Source organism: Gossypium arboreum, chromosome 13 (assembly GCF_025698485.1).
Source record: "Gossypium arboreum isolate Shixiya-1 chromosome 13, ASM2569848v2, whole genome shotgun sequence".
Lineage (NCBI taxonomy): Eukaryota > Viridiplantae > Streptophyta > Magnoliopsida > Malvales > Malvaceae > Gossypium > Gossypium arboreum.
The window spans coordinates 12,428,347-12,448,598 of record NC_069082.1 but is presented as its reverse complement, the minus strand read 5'-3'; the positions used below and the strand labels follow the sequence as shown (position 1 = coordinate 12,448,598).

General features: G+C 33.7%; 1 protein-coding gene and 1 pseudogene across 1 annotated transcript; one reads left to right on the top strand and one right to left on the bottom strand.

The window, feature by feature from the left end:
* Positions 1 to 526: 526 nt before the first annotated feature.
* Positions 527 to 1,119, top strand: LOC108461430 (uncharacterized; annotated as a pseudogene).
* Positions 1,120 to 2,671: 1,552 nt separating this feature from the next.
* On the bottom strand, positions 2,672 to 4,927 carry LOC108461429 (uncharacterized). Its single transcript, XM_017761270.2, has 4 exons — positions 4,666 to 4,927; positions 4,410 to 4,480; positions 3,937 to 4,023; positions 2,672 to 2,953 (listed from the first exon to the last, which is right to left on the bottom strand). The coding sequence occupies exons 1-4, from the start codon at positions 4,775 to 4,777 to the stop codon at positions 2,930 to 2,932; spliced, it is 294 nt and encodes a 97-aa protein (XP_017616759.1). The 5' UTR covers positions 4,778 to 4,927; the 3' UTR covers positions 2,672 to 2,929.
* Positions 4,928 to 20,252: the final 15,325 nt, after the last annotated feature.

Here is a 20,252-nt window from a genome sequence, read left to right as displayed (position 1 = left end):
TGGAATTGGAGCCCGTGAGGAAAAGATTGAAGGTATGTGCATGCCTTCAAGAGGCGAGAGTATAGTGAAGGTTTAATGGAAGAGGATTTTTGGGCTGGGAAATCAAGAGTTTTTAGGAGATGGATTGCAGGGAAAAGATTATCCAACTTGCGCAATTGCAGGATTTGGGAATATTTGTCTGATCGGTAATGGTTGGATTTTGGAGGGTTAAACAACACCAATTGCGTTTAAACGACACCACCACCTTCATCTCTACTCAACTATGGCAAATCCATCAAAACCTTAATTATTATTAATTAAGCCTGAATTTTATAATAAAAAATTATTTAAATAAAATCAGCTCGGAGTTTTGATCCGATACAACTGTTATCCCAACTGATTTTTCATTTGACCGTATTGGAGTGTTTTCAGAGTAGTTAATCTAAATAGATGCCTGCAATTCAGAGCAACAATGGAGGGGCTATTACTATTGTGGTAAAAAGAAGAGGTGAACATTAAAACATGAATGCAGTGTGAGTGTGGAGTCCAGAATCAGCGCCTGAAAACAACTCCCATGCTGGTGGAGAGTAGTTGCATGATTGTTTCTACATGACAAGCAAATTAAGGAACACCAAGTATCCTCCTTTTATTATTTAAACATCTCCCTATCTTACTTGGTTGTTGATATCTGAAAAAGGAGTAAGAGATGACAATGGGAGGATTATTACTATCTCAGAAAGGGAATGGAAACGGGCAGCAGAGGCCAAGACCCTGTGGGTTGGTGCTGCTTTTGCCTTTTGGCCTTTGGGGTTGCAATGCTTGCTATTATAGCCCTCCACAAGCTCCGCGAGAGACAGCATTTTCAACCTCCTCCTCCAAGAGAACAGCCATCACCTCATTTCCCTTCAGCTCCTGCTGCAGGTCTCCCTGCTTTTCTATCATATATTACATAAATAATTTGTTTTGAGGGTTCTACATGTGTTGTGTTTTTCATTACAGAAACAAACAGAATACACCAAACAACTGAAAGGGAAAGCTGAAGAGACAAAAGCAAAGATGAACTCTCTTAGAAAGCAGAAAATGGAGTTGGATCATAGGCTCTTGGAAATGCTATCTACCATTGATTCCCTCAAAGACTAGCAAAAGACCATGGAGTCTGAACTGGTGGATAAACAAAACCAGATCAAACTCCTCCGACATTCCGGAAACCAAAATCCTCAGCTCCCAACTTTAATAACAACTTTGAAGCAAAAGGAGGATGAAATCCAGGACTTGAATCACCGCCTCAACTCCTCCTCTCTCACTACTCATCACCCAGCAAATCCTCCAACAAATATAACAATTATGGAGCCAAAGACAGCGTTGACACTTGGCCGTGAGGATGGTGGAGGTGCTGATAATTCTCCAAAAGGTCAGGACAAAACTAAATTGAGTTATCCTCATCATCAGGAAGACAACAGAGAATGGGTTGAAAATGGAGATGAGAAAAAGGGCGAGACAACATTGAAAATGAAATGAATTCTAAACATACAACAATGTATATGGAAAAGAATCATGCAAAAGCTACTGCAACATTTGAGCACATGTGGATGAAGGCAAAAACAGGAGTAGTCCCCAACAAGAAGGTGAGCTTCATAAAAGCAAACCAAGTCATCAAGGTAGGAACAAACTGGAAACGGATTAGAGTAGTAAGATTTCAAGCTTAGCAGAGAGATTTGGAAATTTAAGCACAACAAAAGGGATGATATTTGCAAAGAAGAGATTCCTTGAGAATGTTGGAAAATGTTTGAAGAATGCAAATTCTGAAATAGATGGAGTGGTAAGCACAAGTAGAATATTTTCAACAGAATATCAAGATGTAAGAAGCATGGAAGAGTGGGGCAAACCCAAAACAGGTCTGAGGAAGGAAATGGATCTTGCAACAGCTAATTGTTGAGGCATCACAACTCTGAGGCAATGTCCACCAACCAAGATAACTCCGAGGCAAGACAAGTATCAGAAAACACTGGTGTCAATGGAGAAGCCAGTAATAACACAAATGAAGTCAATCAGCAAAATTTTGAAGCAAGCAATGATAACAGCAGGGACGTGGAAGAACAGGAAAAGGAAGTTGCCGAAAGAGATGAAATGGAAGATATGGAGGTTACAGATAAACAAGCAGCAACAAATGGTGACCTTTCCGGTGATTTTATGTCTGATTCACAAGATAAACAAGGGTACAAGGAAGAAATGGGCGAGTCTTGAGACTGAGTTTTAGTTAACACCACTTCTCAAGTGTTATGTCCTAGCTTTTAAGTATCTTATTTCAGTAATTGACTATCCTTTCTTTAAGCAGTGAAGGAAATTATGTTTAGAATTAGTAAAATCTACATGGTAGTTCAAGTGTTCATTGTTGTTGGTCTTACTTTCACAAGTATATGCCTAAAAAAGTACTTTTCAATTGTTTGAAACATTTTTACCTTCTGTTTTCAAACAAACACGAAAAGGAATACGGAAATCATTTTCAGAAATAAATGAAACCTGGATTTCTCCTCTCTTTTTTAAATGATGGGTTGGTTCGCAAATCGAAGCACTGTATCCACATTACTTCAAGCTCCTGCTTGTTATAATATCAAACATATTGTATCACATAACATTAAACATAGTTATTAAGTTATATTTGGCATAGGGGTCAAGCAAAATCAAGACAACATGCATAAAAACATAGTTCATTAACTTTTCCAATTCATCAACACATTTTGGGTCTTAAAAACTGTTACATCCCATTACCAACAGGACAAGCCAATGAAACAGGCTGTATGTTCACTGACAAGAAGCTGACCTCCAAATTTACTTGAGGGAAAAAGAAAAGAAAAGAAAACAGAAAAGTGAAGATGATGCCCAAGGACATGGAAGTTCCAGCAACACATTATTCATGGACTATTTGTAAAATTTAGAAACTCCAACCTCATTAATGTGTCGTTTCCACCATGTTCTGTCACAAAACAAAAGTTAAAATGAAGGGATAAGCTATAATAGATACTCAACAATAATGTAAAGCTGAAAACATGCTTAGGCATTCCATCACGCTTTTAGAATAAGCACCCCATTGTCAATTTCTTGTTAGATACTCAATAAAACAAGGTCATCAACTAGTGGAAACATCTCCAACAAAATGAGATGAAGTTTGATTCAATAGAAAAGCCACAAGAAACATTGACCTAACCTAAGGCATTGTCAGGAGAAGGAAATTTTAATCAACTCAAGTAGCAGCATATGATGTTAATTGGTTCAACTCTGCTCCCAGGTATTGTGTAGCTAGAACTTGTGATGATGCAAACATGCATAAGCTGGTAGAGAATTTTATGGTTCAAGCATCAGATTCCTAGACATGATATCATCACTTGGATGGTAATTCTAAACATACTTCCTAATAAGGACAAACTTGGCTCATAGGAGATATCTCTTACTAGTTACTAATGCAATTTGTGTTGGTTTGTGATGAGCATTTGGAAACCAGGGTCATGTATTGATTTCTTGTTCTCACACTAAGTATGTATACAATCAAATTTGTAGCATTCATAAACAGGTTGGGGATTAGTCTAGTGAGTTCAGTTGAGTTCAGGCTTCATGATAAAGTTGCAAAGTCTGTTTCAACATTCTCAACAAATTCAGAAAACTGTTTGATTCAGAATTCCGAGACTACAACAGATTGCACAGGATGATATTAAATTACCCGATGCTTACAAAAAAAATGGAGATTAGAGTAAAACTTGCTTGTTCAATGACTATTTGTTTAATTGTAATCAGCGATGCATGTGTTTGTTCTGCTTAGTGCAGTCGTTTCATTTTCTTAATAGGCATTGACAGTCCATAATGACACTCCTTGAATTTCATCATATCACAGATAAATAGATAATAGAAAAGAAAATGTAGAGGTTCCAATCTAATAACAACCAAAGTTCAGTATAAAAGTACCTCTTCCTTCTTGCCTTTGCCTTTAGTGAAGAACTTGTATCCGCTAAAGAAAAGCAGGCCCCAACCGGATAAAGAGACAATAACAAACTGCACAACCATAAAAAAAGGTCAAGACAGTTTCCACATTTACAACTTGTCTAATTTCCACTACATTGTTTTCTCACCAATCTAAATTATATTGGTTCAGAAATAGTATCAATTAATTTGTACATAGTCGAGTAAAAAGCAAAAGAATCAGCTTGTATGCTGTGATGTAAAAGCTGCTCAAACTCAACAAATTTTTTTAACTTCAAGTGAATGAAATGAAGCACCGATCATTGAGACTGGACAGGGCTTAAATTAGGTGTACAAAATCAATTAACAGAAAACAGTTTTCAAAAATTTTCAAGGTAAAAACATGGAAAGAATTGGAACTAGCGTAAGAAATAAAAAGACAGAACTGAAATATAAGCATGAAAAAGAAACAAACTAACGTGCTCTTCTTTCCATTTAGATGGGTTCATTGGGTCTTGCCAACAATTAACCTTCGGGGGTCCATGGTGATCTGCAAAGCGCAAAAGAGTTGAAGAAATGTTGGGTGAAAATAGGATCTTCACTTCTAAGATCCTTTAGCTTCAACTATAATCTAAGGTAAATGAGACTCAAAAATGTTCAGACAAACTTTACATATATTTGAGTCAACAAAAACTTGTAAATTGTAACAATAAAAAAAGGGAAAACAGAGAATACCCGCAGCGCCGGCAAGACCACGGCGAGGAATGAGAGAAGCGGCTTGAGACAGAGCCGGGGATCGAGATAGAGTAGTTGCTCTACGACCTGCAGCCGCTAGCAAAGTAGCCATTTTGGTAGCTGCTTTCTGTCTTCTTTTTTAATGGAAGAGGGAGGGAGCAGAAGGGAAGGGAATCAATGGATGATGCTGTTTTACTACGAAACGGGAGTGTGACGATACGACCTGCAACTTCCAAGAAATAGGCAATCGTTTTGTTGGAAGGAATTGATACAAAACGCACCGCCTGATTCGTCCCGGCGAACCGGCGAAACAGCTAAAACGGTGCGTTACAACTTAACCTTTTAATAAAGGCTTAATTTATCGGTTGGTCCTCATTCTACGCCCTTTGTTTGAGTTAGTTAAGTTTTTTTTTTGGGTAAATTCCACTGACAGTTACTCAATTTTAGTTAGCTGACAAAATAGTCATTTAGATTTCAATTCAGTCACTTAACTTTTGAAAAATATCAAAATAGTAACTAACATTATTAAAAAGTGACAAATCAGTCACTTATTAACATTTTTCGTTACTGTCTTCACGAAATCGCTGATGTGGCAAGTTAACTTGCCACGTTAGTGAAGCAGTGGAAGGGTCAAAGTTTGAAATGAGTTTAGGAAAAAAATCTTAATAGATGAGTTAGTTTAGGGTAAAAAAACAAATATTAATTGTGATTAAGGGTAGAGGAAAAGAAAATTGATTAGGAAAAAATTAACAGGGTTTTGGGTTAGAAATTGATTCGGGAATCGATTAAAAAGGTTGGTTTGAGGTTAGAAAATCGATTGGAAAATTGACTAACAAGGTTTAGGGTTAGAAATCAATTAGTATTTTTCGTTTGGGGAGAAAAGAAGACAAAAAGGGAAACATATCAATGTTTTTGGTTTTTAGCGACATTGGTCAATAAAAGAGAAGCTGCTTGTAACACCCCCTAACCCTTTTTCGGCATCGGAACAAGATTATGGAGCATTACCAGTTACAAGAATATTCATTATACAGTTCATTAATTTGTCTTATTGACCCTTTAATGGACCTTCAAGGCCAAAAGAAGAAGTTAGAAACAAATCAGGACCCAATCAGAAACTTATAAATTTTTTCGTAAAATTTCCAAAATATTTATTATAAACAGTACCCACACGCCTGTGTGGTCTAGGAGAGACGCCCGTGTGTCTCTATGATATGCCTGTGTTGTCATACCGTGTGACTCACACGACCAGGACACGCCCGTGTCCCTTACCCGTGTAATTCTCTGACTTATTACTCATGAACAAATTAGTTTCACACGACCAAGACACATGCCCGTGTGCTTAGCCCGTGTTCGAATCTAATGCAGTTTTCACATGGCCAGGGCACATGCCCGTGTGCTGTGGCCGTGTGCCTCACACAGCTGAGACACACGCCTGCGTCTCTACCCATGTGGCTATTCTTAGGCATTCTGTTTACAACATTTAAAATGCAAGGGACACACGGCCTAACCACATGCCCGTGTGTAAGTCGTGTGCCTCACACGGTCTGATCACACGCCCGTGTGCCAAGCCGTGTGGACTCAAAATGAGCCTTATAATTCAAGTTTACCAACCCTGCAAAGCTTGAATAACAAGCAACTTAAAATCCAATTCTTCAATCAATCCAAAACATGATTAAATACATCTAAAACATGTCAAAACTGTCAATATAACGATCTAAATCATGTATGTTTATAGGTATCTAACATAAATTTTCTAAACATTTTATTTAAATACCATCCAAATCAATTCAAGTTAAACTATGTAAATGACCATATTATAAGACATATATTTATATATATAGATCAACCAATATCATCTTATACACCATTAATATTCACCTTTCAAAATGACTTCAAAAGACAACCTAGGTACATGTCATTCTTCAAAAAGGAAAATACATCACCACATATTTGCGTTCGGGATTGGCTTGGATGTTGAGTTGTTAGTCACTTTCGTACCTAACCTGCACACGGAAATAAACCGTACGCTGAGTATGCACTCAATGGTATTTCTATAAACCAACAATTAAATCAATTATTAACTCAAATGCATTTAAAATAAAAAAATTCAATTTTGTAACAATAACTATATTCACAACTTATTCTCAAAGAAATATTCAATTCAATTCAAAATCAATCAATAACAATTAGTTGTTCAGTACAGTAGTTTATCCCTATTAACATAATTCGGACCTGGACGGATACACGGATCCAACCAACACACCAGTACGGCACTTAGTGCCTCATCAGCTTTGCTGAAGTAAACAGTAATAGTTCGGTACTCAGTACCTAATCAGATTAAATCGAAGTAACAGTGACAGTACGATACTTATAGTGCCCCATCGACTCGAGGTCGAAGTATTCCTGAACACTTCCAATCCTATGGCATGCCAACTTTATCCGACTTTACCCGACATTGTTAATAGGGTATTTCAATAAATAATTTAATTTCCAATCAATATACAATTTCAAACCATTCCAATTCAATACACTTTTCAATCATACACATACTTCCACAAAACAATTCAATTCAATATCAATATATCAGATTCACCTTAATTTCACTTACCACACACATTAAATAATAAAAGCAACAGTTAATTACTAAGTTCGGTTTATAGAAATACAAACCGTAATTCTTGGATTACTCTTCGTCAACCTTCTCTCCGATACTACATTAGCTACAGAAATTAAACAATTTTACACGATCAATACAACATTAATTCACAATAAATAATTGAATTTCTATTTAATTCAAACCTTAATTCCAATTTGATCCTAATTAACTCTTTTACTTTTATCACTCAATTCATACTTCATTTCTATTCAATTTCCTATCATATCCACCGTAACCATCAAATATTCATGGTAAAACGCTAATCTCAAGTTTCTTTCAATTTAGTCCCTCTAACATAAAACTTATAGCTTCTTTTACAATTTAATCCCTTAATCAATTCTAACTTGATATTCATTCAATTAAATCCCTAATTCAACAATTTGTTCAACATGAACCATACCTAAAAATCTACTAACTTTCAAAATTTCCACATAAATCAAGTAATATTTGTCTCTAGGATTCCAAAAAATCAAAATTACAAGAAAATGGACTAAATTGACTTACCAATTAAGCTTCAAACTTCAAAACCCTAATTTCCCTTTTTTTTTCACTTTTTCTTTCTCTCTTTTCGTTCTTTCTCTGTTCTTGTTCTTTATTTTATTTATTTATTTTTATTTTATTTTACATTATGTTTTATTATATTATTATATTATATTTTAGTAATAATTATTATTAACTTAAATAATAAGTAAATACATACATGTATTAAAAATGTATGTATAGTATTTATTATCTAACACCCTTACCTATATTCGTCACCGAAATAGGGTACGAGGCATTACCGGAGTTTACCGAATTAATTTTTTTTGTTCAATATAACCCCTTTATAAATATCTAACCTTCCCTGCAAATTTTAAAACCAAGACCAACCCAACCAACCAATTCATTTCAATCAATTTGATACCAAATTATACTTCTATTATAATCATACCATTTAACATATTCATCATTCTTTACTTTAATGTGTATTCATTAATCAAGTCTTAGCATTTATATAATCATCAAACCTTATACATGAAAGCTACCGGAGATAATCTGGATAGTGTGATCCTCTGTGTTGATCCGATCCTCCGTATACTTCCACCTCAATCTACAAGAGACATTGAATACACTCAAGCAAGCTTATAGAAGCTTAGTAAGTTCATAGGCATAAAACATAAATCTTACCAAATATTTATACACTTATACAATATACATAATTATTAAGTTCACCTGTCAACCACAGTCATTGGTGAGTTCCCTTGTATAAACTTACTACCACTTATCCATTTCCTTTAATTCTTTTAGGCCCATTTGTCACATATCATTCTTTAACCAGATTAGGGAACGGTTATGGAAATTTGAGTACTTTACTTTCACTTTGCCATAGTATAACTATGGTCTTGCGTATGATCACTTTTCACTTTTTGAAGTCATAGTCCTGTCACGGTCTTACACTGATCACATTTATCACTTGTCACTGATCAGATAAGTGTAGCTAAAACTACCACTTATCACTTATCACTTGTCATTGATCATATAAGTGTAGCTAAAGCTATCACTTATCATTTATCACTTGTCACTGATCAGATAAGTGTAGCTAAAGCTACCACTTATCACTTGTCACTGATCAGAAGTACTCAAATCCGACGTTCCGCTCAATTTGATCATTTATTCGAATTTCAGGTTGTTATTTTATTTTCTATTCATCAATAAATAAATTTCATCATACATTAAATAATTCATAAAATTAACATATAATCATTAAACTTCAACCATATGAACTTACCTGGGTCGATTTGCAAAATTTGTGAAAGTTCAGGGACTAATCAGCTACTTTTTCTTTTCCTTGACTTGCTTCGGGTTCTCGATCTATCATTGCAAAATCATTCACTTATCAGTATGACTTCATCTTCAACCCGCTTATAAGTAATATTATCTATAATTTCATTATTTACTTATGTATATTCCAATGTTGTCCATCCGTGTCATAGTCACTAAATTATTTTTATCTTTTGCTACAGAACTCAAAATTAAGATCCGCTAATTTTCCCTGAAACTAGATTCACATATCTTCTTACCATAAAAATTTCATAATTTTTGGTTGGGCCAATTAATACAGTTTATTCATTGAAATCTCCCCTGTTCTGCTATCTGACAGTTCCGACCCTTCTTCACTAAAAATTAATTATCTCCTTGTACAGGATTCAAATGATTTTCCCGTTTGTTTCTATTGAAAATAGACTCATTTAGGATTTTACACATATAAATTTAAACCCCTAATTATTTTTATTAAATTTTTTATTATTGTTAAAAGTCAGAACAGGGGAACTCGAATTCATTCTGACATTGTCTTACAAAATATATTATATCTCATGATTTACAATTCTGTTGCTTACACCGTTTCTTCTATAAGAAACTAGACTCGATAAGATTTAATTTCATATTTTATTCATTCTATAATTCGATTTCTACAATTTTTGGTGATTTTTCAAAATTAGACTACTGCTGCTGTCCAAAACTGTTTTAGTGCAAATGTTGATTTCGATTTTTGCCCCAAATTTCACAGTTCATACAATTCAGTCCTTGATCAATTAACCCCTCAATGAAGCTAATGTTTCAAAATTAATGCTTTACCTAGACATTATAAGTTATTTCACAATTATTTAAATTCAGAATTTCCACATAAAACCCTAACTTCAAACTCTTTCACCATTAGGTCCCAAACATTCAATTTCTATTCAATTCTTTCAATAAAATCAGCATATAAACAATTTAAAGCTCTAATTCCATGCTAAATCATCATAAAATTCCAGCACATATTCATATAAACTTCCAATTTCTTTCATAAAATTAAAAACTAGTGAATTCAACAAGTGGACCTAGTTGTAAAAGTCATAAAAACACAAAAATTTCAAGAAATAATCAAGAATTGAACTTGAAGTAAAAATATGAAAAACCAGCTTAAGAAAACCCTTCTATGGTGTTTTTACTGATGAGAATCCAGAAAAATAATGAGAAATCTAGATAATTCCACTTTAGTCCTAGCTTTATTAAGTAAATTTTGTAATATTCCAATTTTACCCTTAATTCATCAATTTTCCTGCTGATTTCATGCCCCTTGCCGTCCAGCCCAAATAGACCTTGGGTCTATTTGCCTTTTGAACCCTCTTTCTTTTATCATTTAAGCTATTTAATCATTTCCCATAATTTTACATTTGTTACAATTTAGTCCTTTTTATTCAATTAACTATCGAAACTTTAAAATTTCTTGACGGAACTTTAATACTAACTTATTAACACTCCATAAATATTTATAAAAATATTTATGGCTCGTTTTAAAATTTTCAAACTCTCGATATCTCATTTCCGATTCTAATTTTATTAAATATTTATTTCTAGTATACTATTCGCTATTTCAAAAATTTTCCTAACTTCACATTTAACTTATATTTACTAAATTATTAATATTTTCTACTCATTTGTTGGATTTAGTGATTTCGAATCACTATTCCGACACCATTGAAAATTTAGGCTATTACATATTACACATGTATTTAATTTTTACCATACATTTGGCACCTATGGCTTAATTGCTAATTTAGTCCCTTGATTTTTTTCTTTATTCTATAATTCAACTTTCACACTTTATTCAATCTAGTCCTTACACTAAATTAACCTTAATTCAAGCTAATTCACCTAGCCGAAATCTAATTAATCACTCAACTAACATTCGTAAATATTTCTAATAAATATTTACGAACCTGATTTACGAAAATAGTAAGCCAGAAGCACGATTTCTAATACCCATAAAATTCGAGTCATTACACTGCTAATGTGTTACATCTACTGTAACGAGTAAGTTTCTGTATTTGGTTTTTGATTTTTAGATTTAGGGTTATTTCGATATAAGGTTGTTTAGATTTAAATTTTGAAAATGTTGCATTCACATGGGGTTTATGCTAGATTTTGGTTTTATTTGTTATTAATGTGAATGACCGATTTTGATTTCATTTGTTATTCACATAGGGTTTAGAAGTGAATGGCAAATACTGTGTATAGTCTGCCTTGTGTATGATACTGTGTATGTCATGTTTATTGTTTGTATCAAACTGATTTAACTATTCAAATATGACTTATGAGTATTTTAAATATGTTTATTGAAATATTGTGTATTCAAATATGTCTTCCATTTGCATACTAATTGCCTTATTAAAGAGACAAATATGTTCCTATTTTTATGACTAACAATATCAAGTTTGGTTATTTTTTGTTATAAAAAGACAAATCAGTTCCTAGTTTCAAATCTCAATTGGATTAAATTTATTCTTTAGCTTATATATTGTGTTGGTTATTGTCTATCATTGCCTAGGTTTAGGGTTAAAGTGTTTGGTTATTGTTTGTCATGTGCGTGATAGAAATGGATGTGTTTGTATTAAATTATTTTTGTATTAGTTATTGTTTGTCATGTTGTATTAAATTGTTTGGTTGTTTGCCTTTATTGACGTTAAATTTGTTTGGCAGGTTTAATTGATGATAATTTCAATGAGAGTGAAGAAGAAATGTTTGATTGTGATGTATATGTTAGTAATGTATCTGATAGTGATGTGTCTAACAGGATTAGGGTTAATTTAGATGGTTTAAACCTAGATGATATAGAAGTAGGGGAACTGTGTGATAGTGATGATTCTGGGAAGTTAAATAGTGCACATGAATCTAACGCCAATGGCTAAAATTGGCTTGAGTTCAACTTAGACAGTGACATGAGTAATCCTAAACTTCAGGTTGGAATGTTATTTAATTTCAAAGACAGTCTAAAAGAAGCTGCTAAGTAGTATGGTAGGTTGAATAGTTATTTTATTAAGTTCCCAAAAATTGATCTAAAGAGGTTAAAGGCAGTCTACATTCAAAATGTTCTTGGTACATACGGACCTCTAGACTAAACCTTAATGACCCTATTGACCAGACTTGGCAAATTAGGAGTTCAAACCCTAACCATAATTGCTCTGAAGTCTATAAAAATAATAATGTAACCTCATCTTGGATAGGTCAACATTATAAAGAAAGGTTCATTGTTGATCTTGATTATTCTTTGACATCATTGCAACAAAATGTCAAAAGAGATTTTCGTTGCCTTGTCTCACTAACCAAATGTATGAGGGCTAAACTTAGAGCACTAGAATTAATTGAATGAGCCCATAAGGCTCAATATGATAAGATTTATAAGTATTTGTTAGAGGTTAGGACCCAAAATGAGGGAACAACAACAATCTGTTATCTGGATAAAAGGTTGTTTCAAAGGATGTATGTCTCTATAAGCATGCAAAGATGGCTATAAGGTTGGTTGTAGGAGGATAATAGGTTTAGACAGATGTTTCTTGAAAGACTACTTTGGTGGCTACTTAGTGGAAACTGTTTGGATAGATGCAAATAATGACATCTATCCTATTGCATATGCTACTGTCAAAAGTGAAAACCAAACATCATGGCTCTGGTTCTTGGAGCTACTCGCATTAGACTTGGAAATTGTGACCTCATACCAGATATCTTTCGTGTCTGACAAACAAAAGGTAAAACTCTATTTGTCTACTTTGTTTTATGTTGTTTCTATTTAGGGTTTATGGCATGTCAAAGAATTAAACTATTTTTATTCTATTTGCAGGGACTTTGAGAAGCAATATATATGTTGTTTCCTAATATAGTAACAAGACGTTGTATTAGATACTAACATGCCAATTTCAAGAAAGCTGATTTCTGAACAAAAGAATTGAAAGATTTTTTTTGGAAAGCTATCAGAGCAAGCACTCCAAAGGATTTTGTAGAGGTTTTGGAAAGCTGTCAGAGTAAGCACTCCAAATATGCTTATGATTGGTTGAAGGAAAAGAACTTTACTCACTGGTCAAGGTCTCATTTCTCAATTAGGAGCCAGTCTGACATGTTGGGGAATAATCTTTCTGAATGTTTTAACAAGGTAAACCCCTATTTTTATGTCACTTATTAATCATTAAGGACATGCAGTTCACTAATCCTTTATTTTGCTTACTGGTAAGAGATATTGGAAGTAAGAGGGAAACTTATTCTGACCATGATGGAAACAATTAGGACCAAGATTATGTTACTGATTGTCAAGAAAAAAGAAGATGATGAAAAAATTAAAAGAATCTTGTGCCCAAAGATCAAGAAAAAGCTTGATGTCAATATCAAAGATTCACTAAGGTAAATAGATAATTTTTTAATATATTGATGCCTTTATTCTGCCTTGTGTATGATTGCTGGTGGAGTTGATCACATGTTGTTAGACCAATACATGTATGTCTTTATTCTGTAATTTTTTAATATATTTATGCCTTGTGTATGATTGTTCGTAGGGCTAATCACATATTGTTTTTAATATTGTTTTAGTGACTAGTTTTTAGGTGTGTTCCATCACATATCAGTGGGGATAGGTATCAGGTTGAATGTGGTCTAGGCAGTCAGCATGTTGTGGACTTTGACAATTCCTACTTCTGTAGGAATTGTGATCTCTGTGGCATCCCTTGCATGTATGCAGTGGCTGTCATTGTAACAGCTCGATTTAGACCCTAATCAGAACAGTGGTTTTGGGACCACGAATCTGAGTTAGAAAAATATTTTAAAATTATTTTCTGTGTTTATTTTTTATGGACTTATATCTGTGAAAATTTCGTGATTTAATTTTGTCGTTTACGTATTCGATTAAATAAAAGGATTTAATCGCGTATGATGAAATTTTGATGGTTTAATATGGGAGGACCAAATTGTTGTTGTCTTTTTAATAGGAAGTATTTATGTTGTAAATAGGCCATATTTAATATTGGTGGATGGTAGTGGCCATAGTTTATAACAGTTTTATGTTATATTAGTAAGGTTATTTAGGTAATTTAGTTAATAAACTTATATTAAATAAAACCAAAGTTAATAAACACATTATTTTCATTTGTTCATCTACTGAAATAACAAATAAAGAAAAGAAATAAGAGAAAGCAAGGGTTCGACACTTACTCAAGCTCAATCAAGGTTCGTTTTTGTTCAGTTTTTGATAATTTCTACGTTTTTGAGATCGTTGCTTCGAGTACTACAAAACCCATGCTTAAATTTTTAAATTTGGTGAATATTTTGAGTTATGCCATTTTTGAGAGCTTGTGATTTTTGTTGTTTGATGATGAAAAATAAAAGATATGTTTTAGATTAACATGTTTTGTATTGGGGTTTTTGATGATTTTGAGTAAATAGGACTAAATTGTAAAAATAATAAGTTGAGGGACTAAAAGGTGAAATAAATGAAACATATGACTTGTATGAACACTACGAATATTCGGCCAAACATGGATATAGGGAAATTTTGCATATTTTGTGTTTTGTGCAATAGGGACTAAATTGTAAAAATTGTAAATGTTAGGGGTAAAATGGTAATTTGCCTATTTATGTGTTTTTGGACTAAATTGAATGAAAATATGATTGAATGAGCTTAATTTGAATATGTTTAGATCAAGAATCAAAGAAATCAGATTTGGATTGGGGAAAAACGAAGGTTATCGACTAGCTGTCTCGTTCCATTTTATATCGTCCGAGGTAAGTTTATAAGCAAATAGTCATACTCAATTTTAAATAAATGCAAAGTATATATGCTGAATGATATGTATGAATTATTATATGCTATAGCCGAATATGAATAGGCTTGATTACACTGTTTCCGAATTCGTTTCGACTGAGTTACGCAGTTCGAAAGCCCCGTATGAACCTTAAGAATAGTTAGGATACATATGTCATGACGTAGGATTCCGATATATGTGTGCGAGTAAGACCCTGTCTGGGACAGTGGCATCGATTTGTGATTACATGTAAGACCACGTTTGGGACGTTGGCATTGTACGATATGTGTGATTATCAGAGTGTCCTATCCAATTTTGAATGGTTCATCGGGCAAGGATAAGTTGTGTTCGAATAAGTAAAACGAGCTAAATGGCCAGGTATGAGCTAACTTGTTACCCATGTAAGATAAGGTAAATGAGTACTTTGAATATTTGTTTAAAATCATGTATGTTAGAAATGGAAAATATATGTGAGATTAGTATGTATATTCGGTCTTGTGCCTAAATAATTTGAACATTAATGAAATGATTCTTAATTATTTGTATATGTGTGACCATGTATATTCCGCCATATAGGTAATGTACATCTGTGATGTTATATATATGACCTTGTGTATTCGGCCAAATAAGTGATGTATGTATATGAAGTTAAACCTTGTTTTGTGAGCTTGTGTAAATGAGTGGAAGTATACTTGAATGTATAATGATATCTGGCTATGGAAGTTGAATGAAAATTTACAAAATTTTAACCTTATAAGAATTCGGTCAAAGTGATAGTTATGTCTAAAAATGTGAGGTTATGGAATGTATAAATTGTTTTAAATGTGACAATGATGGATTAGTTTAAATTTAATGAGTTGACTATATTGTTGGGTTGTTATTTGCTTATAACTTACTAAGCTAAGTTAGGTTACTCTGTGTGTTCATGTTACTTTGTTTTATAGATTTTGGGATACACGTTACAAGCTCGGGGATCGTCAGCAAAGTTCATCACACTATCTACTACTATGGTATTTAAATAGTCAAACTTAAATTATGGCATGTATAGGCTAGAACATACTTTTGAAATGTTGATTTTGGTTATGTATTTAAAGCCATGCGAAATGGCTTGTTATTTATGTTTAGACTTGGTTTTAAGTGTACTTAGTCATAATGTTTAGTGAGCTTGGTTTTGATAATTTGGTTATGCTTAATTGTGGTTTAAATTTGTTTTATTTAAAGTGTCTAATTTTATGAATGGATGATGTTCGAGGTAAATGTTTTATGCATTGAAAATGGCTTTATTCTTAGGCTTGATTTCAGTTTTAGTTGAATCATGGTTAAAGTCCATTTGATTATTATGCCGCATGTCATGGTTGATCATAATCTTTACGTTATTTTGAAAGTGTATCTAAGTATATAAAGCTTGTGAAGGTACTTTGTGTTTCGGCTATATGTTTATAATAGATGTTAATTAAGCTAGGGTTGGCCATATGTTGTTAAGTAAAAATTAAGACTTATATATGATATAATTTGGTGTTCAATTATAATTTATACTAAGTCATGTGTATATGATATTCGGCCTTATTATATTAGTTGAATTTTTTTATATGTTTTACTTGTGTATAAAAGTGTTTATATTATGGATGTTATGTGTGTATATATATACATGTGGTTATATATATAAATTTGCTAGTTACCTATAACTTTGCAAATAGGTACAAAAGATTTGTGATAGTGAATAGACTAGAAAATGAAATGAGTTTACTTATAACCGAAAGTTTGTTTTAATTGGTGTTAATATGCAAATATATATATAATTTCATATAAATTAAATAGTTGATGCCGCATATATGGTTAAAAAGAGTTGACAAGTAAATTTTATTTCAAATGGTGTGTAACTTTTGAAAGTGCAAGGCTTTAATAAAAATAGATCTAATATTCAATATTGAAATTATTGATGTATTAAATATTCAGTATATGTACAAATGGTTCTGAAATTTATACTATGCTGTGAATGACATTTATTCTTGAGTTTCAATAATTGATTTAGTTATAATCATTAATGTAATTAAAATTTCGAACTATATTATGTGATGCATATCTGTGTGAATTGTAATATGATCGGTAATACCTCATAACCCTAATTCGGCGAAGGATACGGGCTAGGGGCGTTACATATTTTTGGCATCAGAGCTACGGTTTAGTCGGTTCTAGGACTAACATAGTTGTGTGAGTCTAGCTATACATGTCATATTACATACTGCGATAGTGTGATAACTTCTGACATTTGAAAATGTGCTTTCATATAGTAAATGAATCCCGACAGAGCTGTAGCTGATGATGTCGAGAGTGTAGCGCCTGCTCCCCCGCAAGGGACAGCGCCAGCTGATTCTCGACCGATTTTGAGTAACTAGGAAGGAGAGGCTAGACAAGCCTTCTACCAAATGATGAATGATTGGTTTACGTAATATATCCGGACTAATCCGGCTACACAACAACCTCCATCCCCGACAAATCCATCTTCGATGCCTGCTGTACCTCAAGTAAGTGATCCACTGGGATTATATAAGCCATATGTTGATAAAATCAGAAAACACGGGGCTGAAGAGTTTAAAGCTACTGATGATGATGATGCTGAGCGGGCTAACTTTTGGCTTTATAATACTATTCTTGTGTTTGATGAGCTATCCTTCACCCCGGATGAGTGTTTGAAATGTGCTATATCTTTGTATCGAGACACAGCATATCACTGGTGGAATACCCTAGTATCAGTGGTTCCAAAAGAGCGGGTGACCTGGGATTTCTTCCAAACTGAGTTCTGTAAGAAATATATCAGCCAGAGATTTATTAACCAAAAGCGCAAAGAATTTCTGGAGCTGAAACAGGGTCGGATGACCGTGATAGAGTATAAGCGAAAATTTGTGAGACTTAGTTGGTATACCCAAGAGTGTGTTTCTACCAAAGCCATAATGTGTAAAAGATTTGAAGATGGCCTGAATGAAGACATTAAACTGTTAGTTGGCATACTTGAGATAAAAGAGTTCGTAGTACTGGTTGAGCGAGCCTGCAAAGTTGAAGAGCTCGGGAAAGAGAAAAGAAAAGCTGACTTTGAAGCTAGAGATACATGTAAAAGAACATCCAGTAAGTCATTCCAGTCGGCACCAAAGAAGTTCTGAGATGATTTCAGCCTTTTTAAAGCCACTTCGAGTTATTCTAGATGGGATCAGAGTAGACCACCTATGAGCTCGAGAGCTACCTTAGTAGCTAGTATGGGTGATGGCAGATCAAATCAACTTAAGTGTAAACATTGTAGCAAACGACATCCCGTTAGTTGCAGATTACATGATCGGGCTTGTTTTAAATGTGGATCGATGAATCATTATATACGTGATTGCCCAGTGTTAGCTAAAGAAAATTTAGTGCAGAATACGAGATCGGGTAATACTGCAGCTCGAGGAAGACCACCCAGAAATGTGGGTAATGCGAGTGGCAGTCAATGAGGGACTAAAGATACAACAGTCAGATCTGAGGCTCGTGCACCTGCCAGAGCCTATGCTATTCGCGCACGTGAGGAGGCTTCATCCCGAGATGTCATTACTGGTACATTCACTCTCTATGATACTAATGTAATTGCATTGATTGATCTTGGTTTGATTCATTCTTATGTGTGTGAGACTTAGTATTCAGTAAGACTCTACTTGTTGAATCTACTGAGTTTGTGATTAGAGTGTCAAACCCTTTGAGCAAGTGTGTTATAATAGACAAAGTGTGTAAGAATTGTCTCTTGATGGTTCGAGATTCGTGCTTTCCGGCTGACTTGATGTTGTTTCCATTTGATGAGTTCGACATAATTTTAGGTATGGACTGGTTGACTTTGCATGATACTGTTGTAAACAGTAAGAGAAAGACTATTGATTTACGGTGCCAATATGATGAGATTATTTGGATTGAATCTAATGATCTGAATGGGTTACCAGCAGTGATTTCTTCGATGCTAGCTCAGAAATATGTGAGAAAAGGCTCGAAGCTTACTTTGTATATGTGCTTGATAGTAAAGTAGCCGAAAGAAACATTGAATCGGTACCTGTTGTGTGCGAGTATCCGGATGTGTTTCCTGAAAAATTACCGAGTTTTCCACCTATTCGGGAGGTAGAGTTTCGTATTGAGTTAATGCCTGGGACGATTCCGATATCCATAGCTCCTTACAGAATGGCACCTACTGAATTAAAAGATTTGAAAGCTCAGTTACAAGAATTGATAGATAGATGTGTGCGACTGAGTTTCTCACCTTGGGGTGCACCAGTGTTGTTTGTGAAAAAGAAAGATGGAACTATGAGAATGTGCATTGATTATAGACAGCTCAAAAAGGTGACTATAAAGAATAAATACCCGTTATCGCGGGTTGATGATTTGTTTGATCAACTGAAAGGGGCTACAGTGTTTTTGAAGATAGATTTGAGATCAGGTTACTATCAGTTGCGAGTTAAAGACTCCGATGTGCCAAAGACTGCTTTTTGAACGAGGTACGGACACTATGAGTTTTTGGTTATGCCTTTCAGACTTACTAATACACTTACTGTTTTTATTGATTTGATGAATTGGATTTTCAGACAGTATCTGAATTGGTTTGTAGTTGTGTTCATAGATGACATTTTGATCTACTCCCGTGATGAAACCGAACATGCCGAACATCTGAGACTGGTGTTATAGACTTTGTGAGATAAATAGTTGTATGCGAAGTTCAGTAAATGTGAGTTTTGGTTAAGTGAAGTCAGTTTTTTTAGGCCATGTTGTATCAGCATCGGGTATTCGGGTTGATCTGAGTAAAATTTCATCTATACTTGATTGGAAACCTCCTAAGAATGTTTCTGAAGTCTGAAGTTTTTTGGGACTTGCTGGTTATTATAGATGGTTCGTGAAAGGTTTTTCTATGATTGCAGCCCTAATGACAAAGCTATGACAAAGCTAGTTACCTATAAGTTTGCAAATAGGTACAAAAGATTTGTGATAGTCGAATAGACTAGGAAATGAATTGAGTTTACTTATAACCGAAAGTTTGTTTTAATTGGTGTTAATATGCAAATATATATATAAGTTTCATATAGATTAAATAGTTGATGCCGCATAAATGGTTAAAAAGAGTTGACAAGTAAATTTTATTTCAAATGGTGTGTAACTTTTGAAAGTGCAAGGCTTTTATAAAAATATATCTAATATTCAATATTGAAATTATTGATGTATTAAATATTCAGTATATGTATAAATGGTTCTGAAATTTATACTATGCTGTGAATGACATTTATTCTTGAGTTTCGATAATTGATTTAATTATAATCATTGATGTAATTAAAATTTCGAAC

Excerpts from the sequence above, each read along its gene's own strand:
- LOC108461429 (XM_017761270.2), bottom strand. The coding sequence starts at position 4,777 with ATGGCTACTTTGCTAGCGGCTGCAGGTCGTAGAGCAACTACTCTATCT. Across the intron at positions 4,024-4,409 it reads CTAAATGGAAAGAAGAGCAC|TTTGTTATTGTCTCTTTATC; the intron begins GTTAGTTTGTTT and ends ATGGTTGTGCAG. Across the intron at positions 2,954-3,936 it reads GCAAAGGCAAGAAGGAAGAG|AACATGGTGGAAACGACACA; the intron begins GTACTTTTATAC and ends GTTTTGTGACAG.